Source organism: Cyprinus carpio, chromosome B10 (assembly GCF_018340385.1).
Source record: "Cyprinus carpio isolate SPL01 chromosome B10, ASM1834038v1, whole genome shotgun sequence".
Lineage (NCBI taxonomy): Eukaryota > Metazoa > Chordata > Actinopteri > Cypriniformes > Cyprinidae > Cyprinus > Cyprinus carpio.
Window position 1 is genome coordinate 5,507,303 of NC_056606.1, and position 25,475 is coordinate 5,532,777.

Sequence of the window (25,475 nt, forward strand, 5' to 3'; positions counted from 1 at the left end):
ACCCCCCCTAGTGGACTGTATGCGACTACATGAAAACACTATAGCATTCATTATAGCATGCACTATTATTTTTCACTAACAGATGAAGAGCACTGCTATCTTTAATTTTGTTATAACCATGAATAATCATTATAATAGCTTAAAATAAAATAACTGATGTTTTAATACTTTTGCAGCTCTTTAGGCACATGCTTGCTATCTATTCACCAGATGCTGGTGTACAACAGAAAAAGTGGAGAAGTTCTTGTGAAGATGCAGCATTTAATAGCAACTATAAACATTCTACATCAAAGCACAATTAATTCATATATTACTCTAATCAAAATACATTTAAATTTAAATACATTTTATAAAAAGTTTTTTAAGATTTATGATTTTTAACATCTTAAACCCATGTAAATCTTTACACGAAGTAACATTAACCATGATAATACCCCCCCCCCACGCCCCCACGTCATTACATTATGCTGATTGTGCGTCCAAATCACATGACCAAACATAATATTCAATCCATGTTCACTAGTGACAATGTTACTACTGTTTGGTACTAGTTACTGTACTGTAATGATCAGATGAAATGAAATCATTACTCACACAATTCAGGAGTGCTCAGAACATAATTATACCAGGATTATTATATAATAAACCTATTTCTCTGTATGACACATGCTTTAATCAGGTATCACGCCTTTAACATGCATACCAGCCAGCGTGTTTATGAGATATAGTTACAGCGCACTGGTCTAAAGGGAGTGTAACTATTATTATACAACAATCTTGTGCTTGCAAGTGGGTACAAAGTGCACAGACAGTGTAAGGCACTGCAGTACTATAGTGTGGCAATCGCTCTGCCATTCTTTCAAACATAAGGCCTTTCTCAGTCCATGTGTTTTAGCAGCTAGAGATATCCTTTGTGCAAAATGTTAACAGCATGCCCGCTGTTTCTGAGTCTTACAGATGTTTGGATGATCTGGTCCACTCTTCAGAAGGCCTCACGCATCACTAAAACAGAAAACAATATGAGCCACAAACACGGATCTGGAGCGAATGACACAAAAGAGTTTGAGTTCCAGGGGAACTTCAGATCACCTGTCATTTCACGAGAACCAGTATCAATACTGACCAAGTAGACGTCCAGACCGGACTCAGGTGTGCTCGCCTGTGAGTTTGAAGCAGGAGGAGTCCTGTCCTCTAATGCAAGAGTCGAGCTGGACGTCCTATAATCCTCTCTGAGGACAAACAACACAGTGACATCAGCCAAACAAGAAGGTATGTGCCAATCACATCGTGTTTATAGCAAAAAAAAGAAAAAAAAAGAAGAGGAAGCTCTGTGAAGAAATATGGAAGTTTACAAAGACTAATACGTATGTCTGATGGGAAAGTGTGTGTGTTTGTACGTACACACCTGTTCTCTGAATCTGTTTGCGGTTCAGTCTTCACATCATCTAGAGAGGAAGCAGAAGACATAGTGGCGGCTGAAATGGCTGGGTTGAGTCCGGTGGTGCTGGGAATTACATCAGGTTTCTGAGAGGAGTGTGTTTCTGTCAAAAAGAAGTATCATATCTTAGTAAATTATCCATCTTGAATGTGTAAAAATATTGTTTTGAATGGCATCCCTTGTGAAACAAAAGTACACCTTTAGCATATGTTTAAAAATAGTACTTACTGCAGAAATAATGTATTATAGTTTCAATTTATATCAGTGCTTTCAAACAATTAATCGCGATTAATCCAAAATAGGTTTTTGATAATAAAGGTTACATAATATATGGCTGTGTTCTATGTATATTTATTATGTATATAAAAATACACACACATGCATGTATACATTTCAGAAAAATATGTTGTTTATATTTTAAATATATTTATATATAATATAAATTATATGAATATAAATATATTCATGTAAATACATGTAAATATTTTCAAAATATATACTGTAGATGTGTGTAATAAATATACACAGTACACACACATATATTATGTAAACAAAAACTTTTATTTTGGATGCGATTAATCACGATTTATCATTTGACAGCACTACATTTACATTAAAAGCAATTAGTTGAACTTAGGGCTTCAGTACAACTTCACATGTAATTTCATAAATATTTCTATTGTCTTTGAGATATGACTAAAGTGTACTGATGAATGTACTGACAAGAATTTATGACAAACTAAAATATACTTTAATGTCAGTTTTATTGAAACGTGTATTCTATTTAATTAAATATATTCATAATTACACATTCGTAATGATGAAGCTGGAAACTTTAATATCAAATGTTGACACAATGAAGTACTTTACATGTGCTTTAGTAGCAAGTCAACATTTCAAAATAAGTGCACTTCTGGATGTGTTGACTGACATACTAAAGAATATTAAAGCATAATGATTCAAAATGTACTTTAATATTTTCATTTGTCATTATTATAAAGTTCCCTTTTCAGAAATATACTGTATTTAGAAACAGTGTCTCTTTAAGTACACTTAAGTGGTCTTATATTAATATTATATTATCTGCAAGTACAGTTTTTAAACATATATTTGTAATATTTGAAGAACATTACAAGTGCACATTTAATACAATTTAGCATACTTTTTTATTTATTTTAACAAAGAGATCGATTTACAATTTTTAGTTCACACAAAAATGCATGTGAATAAATAATGACAGAATGTTCGTTTTGTTTTTGGGTGAACTGCTCCTTAAAGTAAAAAAAAAATATATTATTTTTAATTGTGTGCATTAGTGAATTTCTCTTTAAAATCCTTGAGCACCTGTATCATCGAGGTTTTCGAGGCTTTGTGCCCTCCTTTCTTCTTGACTCTCCTCTTTTACAGACGACAGAACTTCCTGTGAGGCCGACCTACACGGCTGTATAGAGTTCTTCTTCCTTCTCGAGGATGCACCACGGATAGCTAAAAGTAAAAACAAAGAGGGAAAAATGAGATGTAGTATGGTATTTTAAATGCTCCTATTTCACTGAAAATAATAAAGAAGCATACAACTTACGGTGAGTCTTTTTAAATACCGTGGTGCCCATGAACTTCAGAAATCTGTCAGCATAGAAATTCGGTCTATGGACAGATACTGTGTCCTAGAATGCAAAGAACCATAAATCATGATAATGTTCAAACAGAAGGATATAAAAATATATATTTCATGAAAAAAGAAAAATACATACGCCATCATGCACAAGAGCCTTCCATGAGTGCTCAACCTTCTTTATAAATCTGTATATAAGATAGAAATGTTAAATATTGGAATTTTTAGTCATCTTTAATGGAATAGTAATTATTCTCATCTTTTGTCAGGTGATTCGTACCTATAGGACTGCAGGATATCAATGATTCCCAGAAAGATCAGCAACTTCTCATCTTTGTGTTTAGCAGGGATGCCACCCAATCTAGAACAAAAACACATCATTACTTCAAAAGAAATCCAAAGTGAGTCATAAAATGTATTGGAAATATTTTAGCAACATGATGGAAATATTTTCAACTTTTCAAAATTATCCCCCTTTTTAACCTTACTTCAAAACCAATAGTTTTGTGTATTTATATGTTTTGATTTTTAAAAATGTCGCACCAAGGATGAATTTATTTAACCAAAAAATACAGTAAAACTAGTAATACTGTGAAATATTATTACAATTTAAAATAACAGTTTTCTATTTGAATATATATATTAAAATATAATTTATTCCTGTAATTAAAGCTGAATTTTCAGCATCATTACTCCAGTCTTCAGTGTCACATGATCCTTCAGAAATCATAATAATATTCCAATATCATTCTAAAGAAACATTTCCGATTATCAATGATGAAAACAGTTGTGCGTGCCTCTTCATATTTTTGTGGAAACCATGATACAGTTTTTTTTTTGGGATTCTTTCAAAAAGCAGCATTTATTTGAAACAGAAATGTAACGATGCAAAAACGGTAACAATGTCTTTACTGCTAACATGTTTTTGGTTTCAGTTTCGTTTTCATGGACTTTTAGTTTGTATCACCTTGTTTTCATGTGTTTTGTTCCTGTTTCCTTTGTTCTATAGTTTCCACAGTTACTCACTGGCTCACTGATTGTGTTCACTTGTATCTTGTTTACTTCCTCATCAGACTGTGTGTTTATACGTCCTCAGTTCTTTGTTCGGTATCGTCTTTGCATGTTTTGTGTAAAGCTGTTGCGGCTTCTTCTGCTCCTACAGTACATTACTAAATTATGTTCTTTTTTTCTGTTTGTTAATAAAAGTATTTAAGCTTAAATAAAAATAAAAAAACAGAACAGTAACTTAAGAATAAGAAACTAATTTCAAGCAATATGACACAAAAACTACAGTAGAACAAATAAATGATACATTGTATAAAGTACAGTAATAATATGTATAAAAACACTTCATATTCTTCACTGTGTGAATTAAATCTATATTTCTTCTTATTAAAGTTACAAAAGTGATTTAGTCAAGAGAAGTGAGAGGTTTTCTCTTTTGCTGTTTGATTAATATGAATGACAGACAGCAGGAATATTAGACTGCTGTCACTTTAAGAGCTACCCGGATCCAATATTCTGTTACACATGTTTTCTTTCTCAGCTGTTTGTTTTCACTAAATTACTGTGTTTATGAGGATACTTGCAAAGACGGGCATTTTGATGCATAAAAGTGTGTGTATTTAACCATTCAAGGCCTACAATGCAGCAAAAATAACTCTTTGAGCACTGACTTCACATGAGCACACCTCTCTGACAGCGCTAAGAAACAGTCTCTCAGACAGCACGCGCATATAGCCAAATGAGTTCTCTTTTGTTGCTGTTGCATCTCAGCAGCTTTAAATCACTTGTTTTTAATCTGTAATGCTTAAAAATGCATGCAAACGATACGTTTTCATGAGAACGTAGCACAGCAACGTCACGTGAGCATGTACATAACCGCGATTGAAAAGACTGACAAATTTCTACCAGTTAATCATGTCTACTGGTATATCTCCCACCTCTACATGATAACACCCACTTTCAATATATTTAATGCATCCTTACTTAATAAAAATATGAATTTCTTTCAAAACATATGTCTGACATTGGAGCAGTAGTGTACATATACAGTAATCATTCAGATTGGCTGACATGTCTTTGAGAAAGGGCGTGTGGTAAAAGTTTACAATACAACTTCTTTGTCTTTCATTTCTGTTTACTCTGCAAACAGAGCAGCTCCACTCACGTGTCGTCATCAGCGTCAGGAAGAGGATCACCCGCTTTGCCGTCTCCTTGAATGGACTCGAGAGCTGTGGAGTACAGGACCTTCTGCCCACCATGGCGCTTACTGTCCCCTATCCCGCCTCTCCCCCTCAGCTTCCTGTCCAGAACATGGATGCCCAGCAGCAAACTGTAGTCCATGATTTTAAAGCTTTCCAGCACCTGTGGAACAAAGTGAATGGAAATCACAACCACATATAATACTGAAGAGCTCTTCGGCGATCAGCAACTGGACTCACCCGACAGTCTCTCTGAAGAGTCTTCATCAAGGCGTTGTATGTGTCTGCATCAAAGTAAAGACCTTCGTGCATCTCCTGAAAGTCCAGATCTTTAAAGGTCGGGGAGGCTTTGGCGCGCTCCTTCCGTGACGCTCTGCGTTTGTAAGTAGAGCCCTTTAAGTCATATTTGTAGTGCATTTTCAAAGAGCGAGGCAGAATGTTGTTCATCACCACCAATCGGATATTAACACCACCACACTGAATACAGTACAGCCCGTAAAACTTCGGCAAGAGGGTCCTCGGGTTCTGATTCAGATTCTGAAATTCAGATTTGGAAGGACAGTTCAGTTTTTATTCTAGAAAAGAATATTAGAATATTACTGGTGTAAAAATATACTGTACATTTAATGTAAAATAGTTGAGGCAAAGTTAAATGCATTATTGCACATATGCATTTATTAACAATTTAAACCGACAGGCTGAATGTTTAATGTTTTAATGTGTTTTAATGTATAGTGTAGTCCTGTATTTCTACAGCAAACAGGGCTATACAACAACTGTGAGGTAATTGTGCTGTAAAATGATTATCTGTAGTTGTTTTCTGTATTAATAACTTAACTGTCAATATGAGCAACTGAGCTGAGATAGCAGTGCATAATGTAGTTATTGTGCTGATTGTGTGGCTCACCATGTAGTAACCTGGAAGCAGCTTCTGCAGAAATTCAGCTTCTTTGTGCTGCACAGTCTTTATGATAAACTCGTCATCACTGGTTAAGTAAAACCATGAACTACTCGCTCCGGGGTTTGACAGCTCTATCAGAGGTTCTTTACAAATAGAGTACTGCAGATGAAAAAAAAAGATGCATTATTAATGTAGGTTATACAGAAAATACAAAAGCAAGTGCATTTGGATCAGTTTTAAATGGTTTCATTTCAGTGCTGTTATTGCTCACTAAATCTAAAACTATATATATATATATATGTGTATATATATATATATATATATATATATATACACAGTATATAAGTTCTGTCAAATGATTAATTTGTGATTAATCGCATCCAAAATAAAGATTTTGTTTACATAATGTTTGTTTACTGTGTATATTTATTATGTATAAATAAATACATACACATACAGTATATATTTTGAAAACATTTACATGTATATATGTATATTCATAAAATTTATATTATGTATAAATATAATTAAAATATAACAATTCCATATTTTTCTTAAATATATACATGCATGTGTTTGTTTTTATATATACATAATAAATAGACACGGTACACTCATATATTATGTTTATGTTTATTAATCGTGATTAATCGTTTGACAGCACTAATATATATACATATGAACTATGAGTGAAAGTACTCTTTTAACTAGTACTAAATTAACTGAAATTAATATAAATGAATGCTAAATAGAAATATGAATGAATAATATTAGATAATAAAAATGGCATATGAAGTATGAAAATACATGTGAAATATTATATAAATATTACTAAAATAATATTTCATTTGTGTCCCCATGCCCTTATATATTTTACAGGGTGATAAACTTTATTTTACATTTTTTATAATTTATTTGATATATATATATATATATATATATATATAAATATTACTAAACTAATATTTCATTTGTGTCCCCATGCTAACTAGTTGCTTACTAGCACACATATTACTAGCATGTTGGCTGTTAATTAGCATCTATAAAGCAAATATTAATGTAGTTTTTTTTCCATATTTTAGGTCCTTAAAACAGCTACCTTACTAACTATTAATAAGCAGCAAATTAGGAGATTATTGAGGGAATTTGTATTCCCTATTTCAAAGTGTTACCATTTTTTATATATTGATAAAGTAATTTTAAAACTAATTATAAAACATTAATTATATTTAACATTAATTTTATAATTTTATTTTCACCCATTAGCAAGTTCAACTGATCACCATTACATTTTAAATGAACATTTTTGTGGTGAATGAGATTTTTTCAAAGTTCAGCAGTAATTTTTCCAGATGAAACTATATTTTTTCTTCACTGTTTCCTGAGAATGATCTGCTTACCATCTAGAGTTTCATGATTCTTGACAGTAAATCATTTCAACATCTTTCATGGTTGTTTTAGTAAGTCTCGTGTGGTTTCTTGGTCTTACCAAATAATCGTCTGGTTTAATCCCAAAGAGCTCCCTAAAGTAACGGAAAGCCAAGGGAGCATAATTTTTAAAGCGAAAATCAGGATAATGATGAGCTGGAGTCAGATTACTGCCTTCACTGAAAGACAAAATGATTTAACACAGTATTTAAAAGCTGTGTAAAAAATGTGTAGCTCTGTTTCAAATCCTACAGTGGCTCTATTCAGCATTGTTAGGAATCAACCAATTACCAACCAATCACAAAAGATATTCAGCTGTACTAATTAATTTTGCAGTAGATATTAAACAAACTACTACAACAGAACTGTTGACATTTGGAACAGAGTCATTGTATCTCAGTGTTTGAATAGTGAGTCTATGGCAGGCACACATTACATCTGTCAATACCTCGGGAGAAAGACGCTCTCGACAACGTAGAAGTCTTGCATGAGAACATCTCTGTCTGGTTTGGACGTCATGTTGCCGACTGAGTAGCCGATGCCGAGCTGGATGGCTCCTCTCAAGGCTTCAGCTGTGGGCTGGAGACAAACACACAGAAAACCAATGTAAAACAGCCTCAGATCATGAGCAAATACTGGCACGTACAGGAAAAGCAGTCATCACTCTGCAGAGATAACACCATCCTTATCAGCACTAAAAACACACATGGCAGGAAGCTGAAGACAAGGAAGCTGAGGGATATGACCACGTTTGAGGCCTGGTTTTACAAGAAGTCTTTTACTGCTAGTGTCACAATGAGAGCAAATAAACTGCAATTACTTAGCAACGCCCTGGCAACCACCCACAACGAAGTGTAAAAATACTGTTTTATCAAGCAGTTACAGAACTAGTTTTCCTCCAAACTAACTGGCTTTCACAACCTCAATAATTTTCATAAACAAAAATTTAGAAGAAAAATCCCGGACTAATAAAGACCCTACTTGCATGTAGCTTAAAGGACTCAACTATTACAATAATGCATTACGATTATATTACATTGTATTTTGTATTAAGAAATCATGCCCATTTAATCACCAATCAAGCACATTTTATCAACAAATTCTTGTTAATATACTGGGTCCGGACACTTTTATTATTATTATTAATGTTTTTTTTTCTCATGAATGATTCTAATTAGATTCTCATAATACATTACAGAAAATAATCCTATCCAGAAAAAATAAATAAATAATAGGTAGTACCTTAAATACTTTTATAGTGAAAAATAAATATACTAAAATGTATCTGAAATACATTTATTTCATGCTATGTACACTACAAATACATTTACATATTATGTACTTAATAAAAATACCCTGCAATTGTAATTTTGGTATACTAAACTGGTTAACTTAAAGTCTGCTAAAAACTAATTTTGTACCTAATATATTTTGATAGTGTGGAAGTAGCACTGAAGTCCAACTATAGAAATACTAAAGGATGTTTGATTGTGCTACAGTGGAACTATTACAAGTATACCGCAGATTTACTTTAAATATCTTGCATTCAAGACTGATATTATTTATAGAGCATACAATCCTCATCAATAGTGACATTAAAACACATTTAAGGCGTAATATTAAGAAATGTGCATTGTTCAAAAAAGACATACTCCAAATAAAGTTTAATTATTAGTCTCGAACAATATGTCAGTAAATGTGTTAATAGATTTGAACTTTACTTAGTATGAAATAAATGTATTTTAAATACATTACTTTTTTACTAGGGTTAATATTAATACTTTATAAGAAACGTATCTATTTTTTAGTCAGTCAAATTATAATTACTGAATTTATGAACTTTTAATTTATTATTTTTTTATTATTTAAAATTATTTTTTATTTAAAAATTCCCATTGTAATGAGATTAAGACATTGTGGAGTCGCTGCTTAATATGAAAATAATCTTTATGGATTTCTAATTTTTATTTTTTGATTTGTGGGTGAAGATATTATATGCTATATGCATATGCATACATAAAAAATTAACATATCCATATTCTGGACATATTTTTAATTAAATACTTTTTTTGGGAGATTTTTTTCTCTTAAACCTGTCCTTTTTTGTTCCAGCTATTTCTATACAGAAAATGACTAAAAATTCTATAAAGCCTACAAGTCATTTTGTGGGCAAATATCCACTATGTGAATTTCCTAATATCCCTAATATCATGAGCCTCCTGGGGTATGGTACACATGGCATGACACACGGGCATAGTGTGCTCACCGTTACATAACAGTCAGCAGGAAAACCGCATTTCAGAGCACAAGTATGACAAATCAGAGTGGGATATGCAAAAATCAAATCCCACTAAATCCCAAAAGAGCTCACAGCACAAACGCTACATTGTGCCACAGAGAAAAATATGTTGGGTTGAGCAAAAATAATCTATGGCACACAAAGGCCTCAAACCGGACAGAAAAGAAACTGACAAATCATTTCTGCTAAACAATGAAAATAAGCACAGAGATGCTTGCCAAAGACTCCTGCTTCTCAGACTTTCCTCCGTATAAGTCCTCGTGTCTCACATGAGTTTCAGAAGAAATATGCAACATTCACTTTAAAACTCTACTATACATTTACTGTATGTCAACAGTTGTCTCATTTGTTCTGATTTTATGTTTCTGAGGAATTTTGGTTACATTAGTACTTAAAATGCAACTCAGAACTTTATTTACTTTAGCATCACATTATTTCTTGGGCAGTATGTATCTGTGTAGAGACTGCTGATAGCTAACATAAATGTAAGCTACTAATTAAATGTGTATGTTCTCCTTAAACTTAGTTTATTAACTCATCTATGTGTAGCCTACTGCGTCAACCAGTAATGTATAAAATTAGCAGTGGAAATAAACTAAATCAATGCATCAGTTGATCACTGATACATACAGATAAAACATTGTGCTATATTTTACACACCTTTTTGTGGTCTTTGCCCCCAGTTTTTTGAGGTCTTCCACCTCCGGTCTCGTCTGCCGCTGAACTCATCTATTATTTAAAGTAAACGTACAAGATACATAACATAAAAATTGCAATATGAATGTCTCAAGACCCCCAAAATGATCAAATGAACATAATAATAGAGTACTGTTAAAATAAGAATATGCAAAGGTAACTTCAACTGTGAGCGAGTTGCACATTATCAAACAGGAAATGAAGTCATGTGATGTTCCTGTTCTCGGTAGAACTCAACGCTGCTGATGCAAGAGATGCAACTCTAAAGCAACTCATTAGAAAGAGACTCAAGTTTCCTCCTGACATGATCGAAATGTTTCAGTCTGACTTTATCTGAATGATGCAGCATATGCAGGATATAGCTGCAGTTCTGCTCGGTGACAGGATGTTGATAGCAAACAGAGGAGGGAAAACACATGCAAAATTTAATACTCTTCTTTTCAAACAGCAGGGCTCTATTCAAATGAAGCTGTCAATAGCCTCAGGGACCATAAAAGCTGTTTGTCTATATGAGTGAATGTTACTAGACATGTCTGGGTCTCATTTCACCCAAAAGTGGGGATAAAGTACTCAACTTAAAATAAAATAAACAAAATTAAATAAAATCCGTATGAATCAGTTCATGCATAATGCATGAATTATTATTATTTAGAATCCTTTAGAATTAGAAAATGCATAATGCATGAATAATAATAATTATTATTATTATTAAATTATTTATAATCCAAGAATTAGTTAATGCATAATTCATGAATCATTAATAATAATAATAATAATTTATAATCCTTATTATTATTTATTTATTTATAATCCAAGAATTAGTTAATGCATAATTCATATATAATTTTTTTATGCAAAATAAAGTTTCTTTTTTCATTCTGATTTTAGAGAGAAATACAACTCAGACAAGTTGTGAGCAGGTTTTGGGAGATACATAAACACATAAACACACATGCTTAACTGTATACACCTTTTTGGCCAATTTTCTGAAACCTTTTACAGACGCTTTTCACTTGTGCAGAAATCTTAAAAGACTTATGCATCTTAATTACCCCCGAAACGTTTCATAGTAGTCCCTTAAGTACCATATTACTACTGTACTATACTGATATGCATACTGAGTAGATGAAGTGCAAAGTTGTCCTTTTAAGTGTACTTCCCCAGTGACAAGCTGTTGCAAGGCCTTAAAGATAAACATTCTGCACTTTTTTTATGACACCTTGGCATTTTCCTTACCTTGTAAACTGCTCTGCTGTTCATTAGATGTTAGAGTCACTGCATATCCAGACAAAAATGACTCCAGGCGTCTAGTGCAGGAAGAATAAATAGAACATGAGTAGGTGTCAGGGGTCTGTCAGTGACTGATACTGAAAGTGAAAGACATTAAGAAAGTGCCCAAGCAAAGGAAACAGAGTGCTATAGTGAAAGTAAACAAATATGGAAAGAATATGTTTATGAGGGAAATGGAATAAGTGAGCGTTTAAAGCTATTTATACACGCATTAAACACATGGAAAGCGTTGTGTGAGGCTCAATCGTTCCAGAAATGACAGATCACATGCCCACACGCCACTGAATGTTATAAAACAGACCCTGCAAGATATTCAAATCCAACGGATGATGTGCACAGCCTGTTTCCTTTTAATAATCTAATAGCAGAGCCACTAAACAAACATGTTTCTCGCGACGATGAGGATCCACTGTAAGGAGAAAGAGTTCATCTCAAAGCATCACACAGCTGCAGGAGAATCACTGCAGGTTTTGATTAGTCTATACAGGCGTTATTTGCTGTTGAAAGCTCCTTCTTTGACGTCAACAGAACACAAGACCCCATATTTGGCTTGCTAATAGAAATGAGAAATGAGATGTACATACCTCAGCGACACTAACTGCTACAAACCAACACGGCAGCTAGTGGCTTAAAGTTTCCCGTACTGAGCGGCTCCTCGCAGTAAACACTAATATCAGAAAAGACGGATTTGTAATTAATCATGCAATCTTTCCTAAGACAGCCTGGTCCTCAATGTCCCTGCCCACAAAATAAGCAAACAATCGCGGCTGTAAGTAAGTACAGTACGTAAGAGTCCTGATTCTTAAGGCATGGCCTGCGAGGTAAGGAGGATATTGCTTAAGGCGCTATTGTTTTCACGGCTTTGCTGATTTGCTCATATCTGTGTCAGCGCTGTGGGTGATCAGATACACAGGGCACAAAGCTATAAACATTGAACTTTATTATACTTTGTGCATTATAAACAATAACCTGAATTTATGACCAATTTCAGACATTTAACATTGCTCAGCACTGAATCCAGGATTTTAAAAAGAATGGCAGGCATAACTAGCCATTAGGATATTAAATTGGTATTCTCTTGAAAACAATAGGCTACACAGTGAAAATTACAGTATATAAAAATGCAAATAGAATCACAACAACCATAAAAAAGTAGTAATATCAACATACTTATTAGTGTTGCTTGCTACAGACACAATATGAATGGTGGGTCAGTGCTCTTTTTCATCTGAATATATTAATTCTTTCAATTCACACATAAAATGACTTGGATATGCCTCTTCTATGAGCATTTTTTAAATTTCCTAATTAAAATTTATTTTTATTTTATTTTTGTGGGGGGGGGCATGACATTAAAAATTTACAGAGTGTTCTAATAAAGAAAAAAAGGCAGTTACTATTATTTTCACTAAGTGCAAATAGTGATTGATGCTATTTATACTAAATGGATTCTATTTACATTAAGTGAAAATAGCAGTATTTTCTTTGCAGTAAGATAAATAGTAGCATTAGTATGTAGTAAATTATAAAACATTATGCAATAAAAACTATTGAGTGTAAATTATTTTTATATCATATAAAAGTATTAAATGGGTCATGACATGAGTAACCAAGTTTCCCTTTATCTTTTGACACAGAACAGGTCTTTGTATGCTTAATACAGCATGCAAGTTTCATAACTTAAAATGTCCTCATCATCACTAAAAAAAAAAAAATTCGTAGTTGATAAGCTTGGTTGTCTGGCAAATTAAAGTCATGTAGTGCAACCAACATATAGAAACGTGAAAAAAGCACCCTAGCAACAGGAACTTAAGGTTTTGGTGATGGGAGTGGGATTTTTTGATTTTTTAATCACTATATAATACCCTAACAACCATTCAGAACACCCTAGAAACCACATACTGTAGCAACACTACTTTTAAGAAAGTGTAACATCTGTTACCTTATTGGTATTACTTAAGTGTTCTCACAGCTTGTATGAAGTGTTAGACATAAATGAATGTGTCACAAGCTGTTAAGGGTGATGTAGGGTCATAAACAAGCAGTTGCATAATGAGCACAAACTTCTTAAGGTTCAGACTAGCTAAAGAAATGTTGCTTTAGATAACAAGAACTAAAAAAGGTTTAGTTATCTAAATTTTACTCTCAAATGGAAATAAGAAATGTAATAATATACAGTATAGTCAATATTACTGTTCCCAAAAGGTTTATACAGAAATGATTGAAGCTCAGAAACGCCACATGGTCTGAGGCTTTCCCAGTTTAGATTTCCCGACCCCTAATTCCAACTCCCATGACCCTATGATTGCATAACTAATCTGACTGGTACATTATATGTATGGGTAGACTTTAAAAAGCCTATCTATAAACCTCTCACCACAACTGGCTAGATGGACACATACATGGAAATTTTCCAGGGCAGCCGTTCTAAACCCTGGATGTTCTCAAGGGTCTAATCGTGTTTTTCAGACAGAGAGCAAAGCGTTTGCCAGAAATAAGGATATTTGCAAGCCAAATCACAGGACGACAGGATCAGCAGGGCTGAAATTTCCTCAAATCCTACAACGTGCACAATAACTTAATTTCTTAAAACTATCACATCATCATTACACCCTCACACCCGGCCTGGACTGAAACAAAAGGTCTTTATCAGTGTTGAGAGGCGTGGATTCGCGCACAGAAGCGTAAGGACTGTTTGCATTTGGTGTGGAGTGAGGGGAACGGAAATGCCACGTGAGTCATGACATCAACGATCACATGACCTGTGCAGATCGCCTCCTGTAAACATGGGGCACCTATAAAACAGAGCCCTAGGCTCAGAATTAAATGGAGAACAGTGACCAACCCAGATGATACTAATGTAAGCAACAGTGTAAACAGGATACAGAAATGAGATGGAAACAAAAGCAGCTTTTGGACTTCAGATAGTTGCTGTGGCAACTATAAATACATTTATTGCATACTAAGTATAGTTCAAATCTATTAACATATTTAACAACAATATCGCTTGAAACTTACTGTTATAAAAATTATAATTAAACTTTATTTGGAGTACGACTTGTGCACAATGCACATTTCTTAATATTAAGCCTAAAATGTGTTTTAATGACACTAATGATGAGGATTGTATGATCTAATATCAGTCTTTAAATGCAAGATATTATAAAGTGAACCTGAAGTATACTTGCAATAGTTCCACTTTAGCACAATCAAATATACTTCAGTGTATCTTTAGTTGGACTTCAGCACTACTTCCACACAATTAAAGTGCATTAAGTACAAAATTAGTTGTTCAAATTTAGTAGACTTTAAGTATATCAGTTTAGTATACCAAAAGTACAACTGTAGGTTATTTTTATTAAGTATTTTAGTATATTTAGGACACACATTGAATACAGTGCCTATATATTATATCTGTACTGTATATGAAACATCCATCAATGAATTATATGACTGTTTAAGCGTACAGAGATTACCTGCATCTGTCAATAGCCATGCCTTCTCATTTCACTGTAAAACGTGAAAACAGGAAATTGTAGCCTATTTCTACTTGATCTGACCCTTAGAATATTGTTGGAGGTCACTAGATGCTGTATGGTTGATTCGGCCAATGTTATTTATTTTTTTATAACTGAATACAGCCACTTATTTGGAATGTTATCAGATATATTTTTTTACAGTAATCCAATTTCTGCTTTCAAATGTCTTGGAATGATTTTGAGTGAAATTCGTGTAAAGTAAATGATAAATTAGGAAATTCTGTATCCGTCTCAACGGCTGTATTACCAAAGACATGCTGTTATTACAGAGTTCTCTGGAAGCGCTGATTCTGATTGGTCAGTGGCTTTCTGTGGTCAAATCCGTTCGTGTAATGACGCTAATGACCATTATTCTTCAAATGCTGTTTCATGTTGCTCTGTGTAGTACTTCCTTTTTGGCATAATAAAAAAATTCACAGCAAATCAACATTTCATGTCTATATATCAGTATTTATTTTATAACCAGAATAATAATAGTAATAATATATACCCCTTCAGGATGGTTTGTTTTGTGTAATAACTAGTTGACTGAAGTATATCCTTCACATTTTGGCCATTTTTGGTTTGGTTTTTTTTTTGTTTTGATTTGTTTGTGTGTGTGTGTGTGTGTGTGTGTGTGTGAATTTTGAATTAATATTGTGTTAATTTAAATATTTAGATAAACTGTGTTATACACAATGCCAACCATCAGTCACCCTCTACAGATATCTGCATTGACCATTAAAAAACACTTCAAGTTTGAAGATACAATCTTGTAATTTCCAGCCCACCATTCAGTTCCTATTAACGTCAGTCTGTGATGTAACATTAATTTTTTATAATTTTTTTAGCTGCATAACATGCAAAGTATCCGAGGCTCTGCTGTAAATGTCGAAGAGCGCTTGAGGAAGCACATCCTTCTCTACTACTAAACCACCTTCTCTTAGAACAAAGTGCAGCCCTGCGGTTTAGTCATTACACTTTTAACAGATAGTGTTAATATATAAATGCAGAATATGAAAGCATAGCACACTATTGGTGAAACCCCTTTTAACACAATAAACATATTCGGTTTAATATGTTACTGTTAAACGTTATGAACAAAATATGATTCTCTTCTCTATGATCATTAAACCGCGGTGTGTGTGTTTATCATTAAACTGCGGTGTTGCGTGTGAGAGCTTGTGTATTAAACATGAATGTCAGGTCGTAAGTACATCAAACAAAGCATTAAGCAATATGGAATAAACAAAGAAAAGTATAGAGATTTTGAGCTTACCTTCAGTGTTTATCTTAGAAAAGTGTAGCCTGTTAGTAAAAACTGTATTTCATAAAGTGATGGTTTGTTTCTCAGTGACATCTGCGAGCGTGTCGAGCTTCAGTTTGACTGTCAAACTCTCTCCGCCCACGCGCACGCGCGCACACAGCGCAGCCTACTTGTAGAATATTCATTGCAAAAATGTTTTCAGTTTAGCGAAGGAAACAAAAAATTGTAAAGGACTGAAACAGTCAGTCCAAGTTAGAAAAAACGTGATGTCTAAAGCGTTTTATCTTTGACCTGCCCACTTTTTAAGCCATGCACTGAACACTGAATATTTATTTATTTCTTCTGAATGTTTTTTTTTCATAAAGGACATTTTACATTTCTGAATTCCGAATTTCTGAACATTCAGTTCATATATATATTGCTTAAATCATGACTTTAATATTAAAACCATACCAACATACCAGCTAAAAGCTTCAGCACAGTTTTACAGGCATGTTTAGTACAGATTGGGAAAGAAGGGTCACCTAAAAATGGAACTGTATGGTCAAAAACATAACACCATGTTTAGAAATAAGGTGACAAGCAAATGTGATTTCAAAAATTCAGTTTTTTTTTCTTAATGCACTGCCAATAATTTTTACTGTAGCCTACATGTATAAACAGTGTAATTTCTTGAAAAGAGGTTTGTAAACAGAATCTGAAAGACAGACACTGTCACTGAAAATTCTTTTAAAGATAAGGCATTTCAGTTTCAGGTTCATGCATTTGGCTTGTCACTGTATACATTTAAATTCAACCTAATAATCTAATTATTAATCAGAATGATGATTCATTCAGTCTGAAAAACCTTCATAAACTCGTCAGTCAATCCCATTGAACTCGATTCAATTAAAATAGGGGTAGATCTGAAATATTTCAGAAACAGTTTGCATATGCGCACCTGAGCTCAGAAAACAGCATCAACATCATTCAAATGAACCAACTTCAGATGTCAAATGAACCAGTGTGTGCAGAAAAACAAAACAAAAATGAACCAACTTCAGATTTTTATCACAGATCTGACAAGAAATGCGTCCAGCATGACCCAGATCACTCCAGATCATTCCTGTTATAATCAAACATTTTGGAAAGTAAAAGCATTTTAAAAGAGGAGGTTCGCTGGTGGACAGTAAAATGAATGGTTAGGGTAATGTGATGGCTCCTCACACTTCAAGACTACATTCTGATGCCATCCCTGTGAATGAGAAAATGTATACAGTATCAATTCAAACTACAGGCTGTAAAATAGATAACAAAGATGTTTGAAAAATATTACTCACCTGTGCTGTTTTATTTCTAATCTGGAATTCATTTTACTTCACTTGACAGGCGACATCTTCTCTTGCAGCATCCTAGCAGTTGCCATTCCTGCTGTAATGAATGAGAAAAGTTTTAGTATCAAACCAAACTACAAGTTGTACAACAGAGAGCAGTTTTGCTTGGGAAATATTACTCACCTGTGATTGTTTTCCTCTTTTTTGTGTTTAATCTGTCACATTCCACATTTATATTTTACATCTGTGGAAAGATACAGTGTCTCTTTTCACAACATAAGGGCAGTGAACATCACTGTTGTAATTAATAATAATAATAATAAAATAATAATAAAAAAACAGAGCATATTAAACTTTAGGTTGTGCAATTAAAATATCTGAGAAATATTACTCACCCACAGTTATCATTTTAATTTGAGGGTTCTCAATCTGGCACATACCTGTTTGTTTGTTTTTTTCCCCAGAAGATGATTCCTCTTGCAACATCCAAGCAGTGAACACCCGTAAAAATGAAAAAAAACAACAACAACAACAACAACAAAAAAAAAAACACACACAAAACAAACAACAACAACAAAAAAACAAAAAAAAAAACCTTCCAGCAGATCTGGAACTTCAACTTCAACAAAAAATATCAATATCCTTTATTTTTATTGTGTTTTTAATCTAGCATTCACCAGAGTTTATGTTACCTTGACTGAAAGGTTGTATTTCCTCTTGTAACCTCCAGGCAGTGAACTTCACTATTGTACTGAATGCAAATAAGATACACAGTACAATTCAAACTACAGGTTCTACAACAGACAGAAAAAAACCCTTTGCAAAATATTACTCACCCGTGTTTGTTTTGAGAAGAGAAAATAAAGATAAACAGTAGCAAGTTCTACAACTATAGGTTGTACAAAAGAGAATAGAGGTGCTTCTGAAAAAAATAGTTCCTCACTGTGTTTTTTGTTTAAATCTGGCATTTACCAGAGAATTATATTACCTCAGTTGACTGGCTGTGTTTCCTCTTGAAACATGAAGGCAGTTGCTACTGTAATGATAAAAGATATGCAGCCACTATCTTTCTTAAACGACAGGTTGTACAGTACAGTAGAGATGCTTGATAAACATTACTCACCTGTACTTTTCCTGTTTAGTTTTTAATCTGGCATTCACCAGAGTTGTATTTGGTGACTTACCTCACTGTTTCCTCTTGCAACAACCAGACAGTGGAATGACAAAACAGGATCTGCCTATATAGTTCGTTTTTTTTTTGTTTGTATTTTTTTGTTCTGTCAATGTAACATTTAATACACTGTTTTTCCCCCTATAAAAGTCCCCCATCCATTCCTATTTAAAAAAAAAAAAAAAAAAAAAAAAAACTTTTTTTGTTATTATTTTTTTTGTTGTTTATTATGTGATGTTTTTTGGAAATTTTTAGTTAAATATTAAATATTCAAAACACAGAAAGATCTAAATATAATAATAATAACTTAGCTATTTGTTTGATTTGTTCCTGTTTAGGTTCAATCTTCAAATCCAGTCGTGTTATCCAGTTCTCAAGTGGAGATTTAGTGAGACCTAAGATAAAAACAAATACTCTTAACATCAAAATTAGGAGAAATACTGTGTACAGTGCGATCTTTTCAACGTTTTTTGAATTAGAACGCTGCTGGGGGTTCCATTGTGTCGTCATATAGAATCAGACACTTCTGTTTACTTTTAAAATTATATAAAAATGATTTTATTGTATAAAAATGATTTTGTGTGCTGTTCTTCCGATGTAAAAATGAATAATTAACAGATGCAGAATGGCCTAATTTTTCCTTTCTGAAATAAAACAACACGAGACTGAGTTATGTAACTTTAAATGCTCTCTAATCTAAGAAAGTTTACAGATACTGTGCATTAAAAAAAATTCACTGAGAGTTAGAGAAGTTTTTTTTTGTTAAATACTGTCCAAAAAGTACATAGAGGATTTGTCCTACAAATGTTGAAGTAATTCCAATAATCAGCACTACGATTTGGCCGCATGATTACTCGTTTATTTCAGGCACTCATTTTCCACGTGAAAGGAGGGGAATGTCATGCATTCACATACAGTTGAATGAGAAATCATCAATTCACCTGACCTGGCCCCCTATTTTCCTCAGCCTCGGCTGAGGGGACATCATGGAATAGGCTTGTGCAGTAGTTATACATAGAAGGGTGAGACATTTAGCATTTTGCTGGTGATGATGGATCGCTACAGCAAGTAGCAGCTAACAGGCCATGCTAAACCAGATAAAACACATTATCAAACTAATGCAACCCATTTAAAACCAATGCTCTTATAATGATTTTCCAGAGTTGGGGGGGTGTACTGTACATTAGCTCTGCTTGGATACGTGTCAGGCCTAGTAAATTAGTAAAAATCTTAGCCTCTCAATTGATTTAATTGCAAAATTTTTGTCTTGTCAGATTTTTTATGACTCCTTCCACTTAGTATATGCCACCTTATTGCATGTGTGCTGTTGTCTGCCTGGGTAGGTCATTTGACCCCAAACACCACAACTTACAAAAGTAAACTGTGCCGTTTTCTACTGGATACTTAAATGGAAAACAACAACAACAACGACAAACTTCTATAGCATACGTACTTTTCATCCCTACTTCCTTCTATTATCCGCACCTTTTTCCCTCAATGCAGATCCCCTTAGAAGCCTATTTCTTCAATGCAGAAGTAAGCCTATGCGTGAGACTTCCGGTTCATTAGCCACTATACAGTAGGTAAATAACGAAACAGTAAAACTGTTTGCCCCTACAAACCAAGTGTTCATAATTAAGGTCCAATACATTAAAAATAATATGATAAGACACACCTAAATTTCAATATCAAGCAGCCCAAAACAAACTGTTTTGTTCAGCTAAAAATAGCTGGACGGGATTCGGAGTGAACTCAGATAGGATGAGACCGGAAGCCAGACGCATAGAATTTACAAATGGCCGCGCCTATTTTTACGACAAGAAAAAGGTGGATAAAACAGATAGTTCCGGTCCTTGATTCTGATTGGTTGAGTCGTGTTCGAAGCTGTTGTAATTTACACTGCAAACATACACCTTTGTTTACGTCTGTGTGTTGCTCGGCAACCACTTTGTTGGAACCACAAATGTTTTTGAGGAACTACATTGTTTGGTGAAAGATACTGTTTTTATCTATATCATTATAACTTTATTTGCCCTGTTTTATTTCGGTGATACGTTTACTGGGAATAACTGTTTTTATAAAAACAATAGGGACCTGGTGAGTGCTAACAACGCCCCTTAAGCTGACTATAAATTACAATGTCAACCACGGGCTTTCTTGGGGCTTATGGCTTTTTTATAAGCAAACAACCAAACAAGTGCATCATTTGAACCATTGAAAACAAAGGTAACCCCAAAGCTTTACAGGCAGCCGACATTTAACCCCTTTTAAGAGTAGTAAATTATAATGGAAAAACAATATACTTAAAACACACTATAAATGCATAGTGAATGTAACTATTTTTAAGAAAGGTAATTGCCATATGGAATGAAAAAGTTTTACACGTATAAGCATCTATAGAATGCAATTATTATTGCAATGGATTATGAACTATAAAAGCTTTTTGGCCCACTGAGGTATGACTGAATATGACATTTCATTTGATAAATTTTTTTATTATATTGTTTTTGAAATAAACCTAAATTTGACTGCTGCGAATTGTACTGACACAAACATTTATGGCAAACTAAAATACACTTTTAATGTCAATTCTATTAAAAGTTGTATGTCAAGGATTTTATATATATTTTAATTACATATTTGTAATGATGAAGTTGTAATTTAGTAAATATATTGACTTTAAATGAATAACACACTTTAGATAAAAAGATTACAAAAAGCCAAGATTAAAAAAGTAGTTGTAGAGTCAAACTTTTCATGTGACATTACAAAAGAGTGCACTTTTTAATAAGTCTACTTAAAGGTGGTGTAAGGTCCAACTGCATCTCTGTCTTACAATTTCCGTGGACACATTTATTGTCACTAATAATTATCTGCCAAATATACTTTAAGATAAGCTGTTTGCTGTTTAAAGATGCACTTTTTTTTGAAGTAACCATGTAAGTGCACTTTTAAATACAATTAAGTTGGGCTACACTTATTTTTCATTCGTGACACATAAATGGTAGTTTAAATATAAACCATTGCTACGTTTTCCTTATTATTTGATGATTAAAAAAATACTTATTGGAATGCAAATATACAGCCAGCAGTTTTAGGCAGATCTGCCATGCCAAGTGAAAAACTGAGTTCACAAAAAGGGATAATAGTCCGTTTATATCACCACTCATTCTTTCGAAGCACTATAGTTTCCAGCACTTAACTGTATTGCATGTCTTCGGTTTTTGAACAGAGTTGCAAAGGCTTTGCGAAAGGGGTTGGTGGGGTCTACTCTCAATTCATCAGACATAGGACTTTGTTATTTTCATGTGCCAAGTGTTGAACTTGCAGGAAGAAGGTCAGACATGAGTAGGCCAGCCCACATGGACTATAAAAGAGAGAAGAGCAAAGTGGCGGGTTAGAGTGGGGCGATCCCATTAAACTACACTGGGGTTTTTGCGGGCATGCAGGAACAGACGCAGAAAATGCACGTGTTGAAACCTAAACACACACAGCCAGAAGCACAGGATGGGACGGCATTCCACGGGCCGAGCGGCGGTACTGTTACTGGTAGAGTTTGAAAAACATTCATGCGAGGCGCTGCAGACTTGCTTTCTATAATTTACACCTACTTCCAGAGTTGACTCACAGTGCTCTTTATATTGATAACTTGCGGCAAGTTGGCTGGCATTACATGGTTCTGGGTTGGTGGCAGCTCTTTGTCTAGAGCGTTCTGGGAGGACGCCCACTGGTCTGCCCTCAGTCGTGTGGCTAGTGGCAGGATGGGATTACCGAGACGTTTGAGAGTCATCAACTTTAAAGGAAATGGCATTACCAAGTGGTTCATGTGTGCTTTAGCGATTATTGGTTTCTTCGAATGAGGCTTTTTCCAGTGGGGCAAACAAAAAATCGTGAATCTGACTCTTGTTCGTAAATCATGCCCATTGCAGTTTACTGCCTCAAACTGTGACTGTGTCAACCCAATGGTGATTAACTCCCTGTGCGTGCTAATCCTCTGGTACACAAATGTAACTGCAAATACCAATGAATGTTTGATTGCCGTGGTTATAAAGACCTGAAAGGATCTAGTTGCATGGTACTCGCTCAGGACAGTTAGAGAGAGAGACAGAGATCGGCCCCAGAAACTTCCCAACAAAGGGAATGGGGGGGTGAATGAAGACGCATTGTGCCCCATAGGACACAGCAACAAATCGCTCATTGAATCTGTTTGTGGGGTAAGATTAATGCAACAAACAGGCACAATGCAAACTAATAAGCCCAATTAGAGGACGACATGGAGGCGGCAGGCGCCCCCATTCTCATTCTTGATCTGATGAAAGTCACTAGGTCAAGGTTTTCCTTATTCATGCTGGAGATTTCTGGATTTTTAATTAAATCAGCTTTGAATTTTAATGTGCTGTTGTCAAGAAGTTTGGTTTTGTGTGTACCTTTCTAATGCAAATGTATGAGTAATCTAGCTTCTTATGTTCTATACCAAACGTATTGGAATGAACCTTTGATCACCTGTGGAGGGTAACAACACTCCAATACTCAAGGGGCGAGATAGAGAATCTTTCAAATGTCGGTGACCCGCATTAAGCGAAGATGTTCTTATTTTTTATCTAGGCTAAGCATGTCAAACAGCTTAACAACTACCTTAACCTTATTAAAGGTAGTTGACTTTAAAGAAAGAAAAAATAACACCATAGATGTTACTGTTACTGCATGATAAAGCACAACTTTTATCCAGCCTTGAATTACGAATTGCACTATGAACAATTTCATAACGCAACAACGTGTAAAATTGAGCTTGTACAGCCAGAAGTGTCAGTTTTCATGACATACATGACATGATACAAAATTTTTTTCCTGATTGGCACTATCAGTTTATTTAAAAATAGGTTAAATTTAAAAGCCAATTTTATATAGTACATTGCCGCCTACAGCTCTTGCTATTATCAAAATGTTTCTCATTTCTGAATGAGCCTTTGGAATTTTTTTTTGGTATAACATCAAAAAAAAAAAAAAAAAAAGGGCGTGTGATGGATGCAACTGTACTTGAAGTCATGAGAACTAAAATTTCATTAGAATTAAATTAGTTTCAAATGAAGAAGTAGTTTGACATATTGTATTTTATTATCATTAATGTGTTATTGTCAATAACTCTCAGAAATAATATCAGGTAATTTTACCATTTTATAGCAAGGCAGGCTTAGTTCAGGTTGTAACATGTACCCAAAAATGTGATTAATGTTATTTTATGTAATCATAATCATGATATTTGTAAAATATACTTTTTACACTTTTAAACTTAAAAACTAAATAAAACAAATCTAAAAAAACATGTTTAAAAATATTTAAAAACTAAAAACTGTTTTTTTAACCAATATGCTATAATGACCAATTTAACCATCAATACTTTAATATAATTTAATTTAAAATTGGAAATGAAAATAAATGAAAATAAATTAATCGCTAGTTACTTGATTATGGGTTTTTATAGTTTAATGTAAGTACATTTATTTAATTAAAAATTTATTTTCTTTTATTTTTGCTGAAAAATTATACAGAAAACTATAAAACCATACTACCAAACCTGAAAAATAAAGTGTTCACAGCATTTTTAAACCACATTTTAAAACTACAGTTTTTTTTATTTTTTAAATTTCTTATTTATTGACCCAATTAGATTTCAACTGTGGTGATATTTCCGATAAAAAACTCATATCTTGCACCAGTTTGTGCCTACATTATGAACGAGACTTCAGATTTTCCAGTTTGTTGACGAAAGAAGAGGTTACGTTTCCAACCTGTAAGAGTTTGTGCTATGGATAAAATGGTTGTGAAAATTTCCCATATCTATCGACTAAGCAACATCACAGACACTTGGGTATGGGGTTTTTGCCTTGGCAAGCAAGCAAGCACTTAACAACCACCCAGAAACACACTAGCAGACTGCATAGGCAACCACGCCTGCGCAGCCATCTCTCAACACCACCTGTGAGTAGTGGACATGCTGATCCACTGGCAAACAAGCCTTCGTGACTTTGTGGTGAAAATCCAACATACACTGACTCATTGTGATCCGCTGCACTGTGCTTTCACGGTGATGACCCCCCCCCCCCCGATGCTCCTGAGGAAGAACGTGTGGAAGAATCCTCTGACAGAGCATTATCCGAACACAACAGGATATGATGTGTACAGTGTGGTCCCAAAGATCTTATGACTCTTTGTGCACAAGGATTAAGATCCACCACAACATGACTACATAAAAGCACGGATTGAGACGAGTTGGTGGAGGCAACAAGGTACTCAGGTTAAACATTACCCACATGATTAGGCTTCAGCACACTCTGGGT

General features: G+C 34.0%; 1 protein-coding gene and 1 long non-coding RNA gene across 4 annotated transcripts; both read right to left on the reverse strand.

Annotated features, from left to right (window-relative positions):
* Nucleotides 1–257: 257 nt before the first annotated feature.
* pip5k1ba (phosphatidylinositol-4-phosphate 5-kinase, type I, beta a) lies at nt 258–16,810 on the reverse strand. Of its 3 annotated transcripts, XM_042732212.1 has the most exons (16): nt 16,666–16,789; nt 12,453–12,535; nt 11,815–11,885; nt 10,543–10,611; nt 8,032–8,162; nt 7,645–7,762; nt 6,162–6,314; nt 5,495–5,791; nt 5,221–5,417; nt 3,331–3,411; nt 3,190–3,238; nt 3,018–3,102; nt 2,783–2,923; nt 1,406–1,541; nt 1,090–1,229; nt 258–1,002 (listed from the first exon to the last, which is right to left on the reverse strand). In XM_042732212.1, exons 3-16 carry the CDS (start codon nt 11,836–11,838, stop codon nt 983–985), a joined length of 1,641 nt encoding a protein of 546 aa, XP_042588146.1. In that variant the 5' UTR covers nt 11,839–11,885; nt 12,453–12,535; nt 16,666–16,789; the 3' UTR covers nt 258–982. The 3 variants fall into 3 exon arrangements, with proteins under 3 accessions (XP_042588146.1, XP_042588145.1, XP_042588147.1); XM_042732211.1 differs by lacking the exon at nt 12,453–12,535 and having other exon boundaries at nt 16,666–16,810; XM_042732213.1 differs by lacking the exon at nt 12,453–12,535 and having other exon boundaries at nt 262–1,002; nt 1,124–1,229; nt 16,666–16,810.
* Nucleotides 16,811–17,710: 900 nt separating this feature from the next.
* On the reverse strand, nt 17,711–18,239 carry LOC109097750. The gene is made up of 3 exons (XR_006155691.1): nt 18,150–18,239; nt 17,973–18,063; nt 17,711–17,887 (listed from the first exon to the last, which is right to left on the reverse strand). It is a non-coding gene; the product is annotated as an uncharacterized LOC109097750 (long non-coding RNA).
* Nucleotides 18,240–25,475: the final 7,236 nt, after the last annotated feature.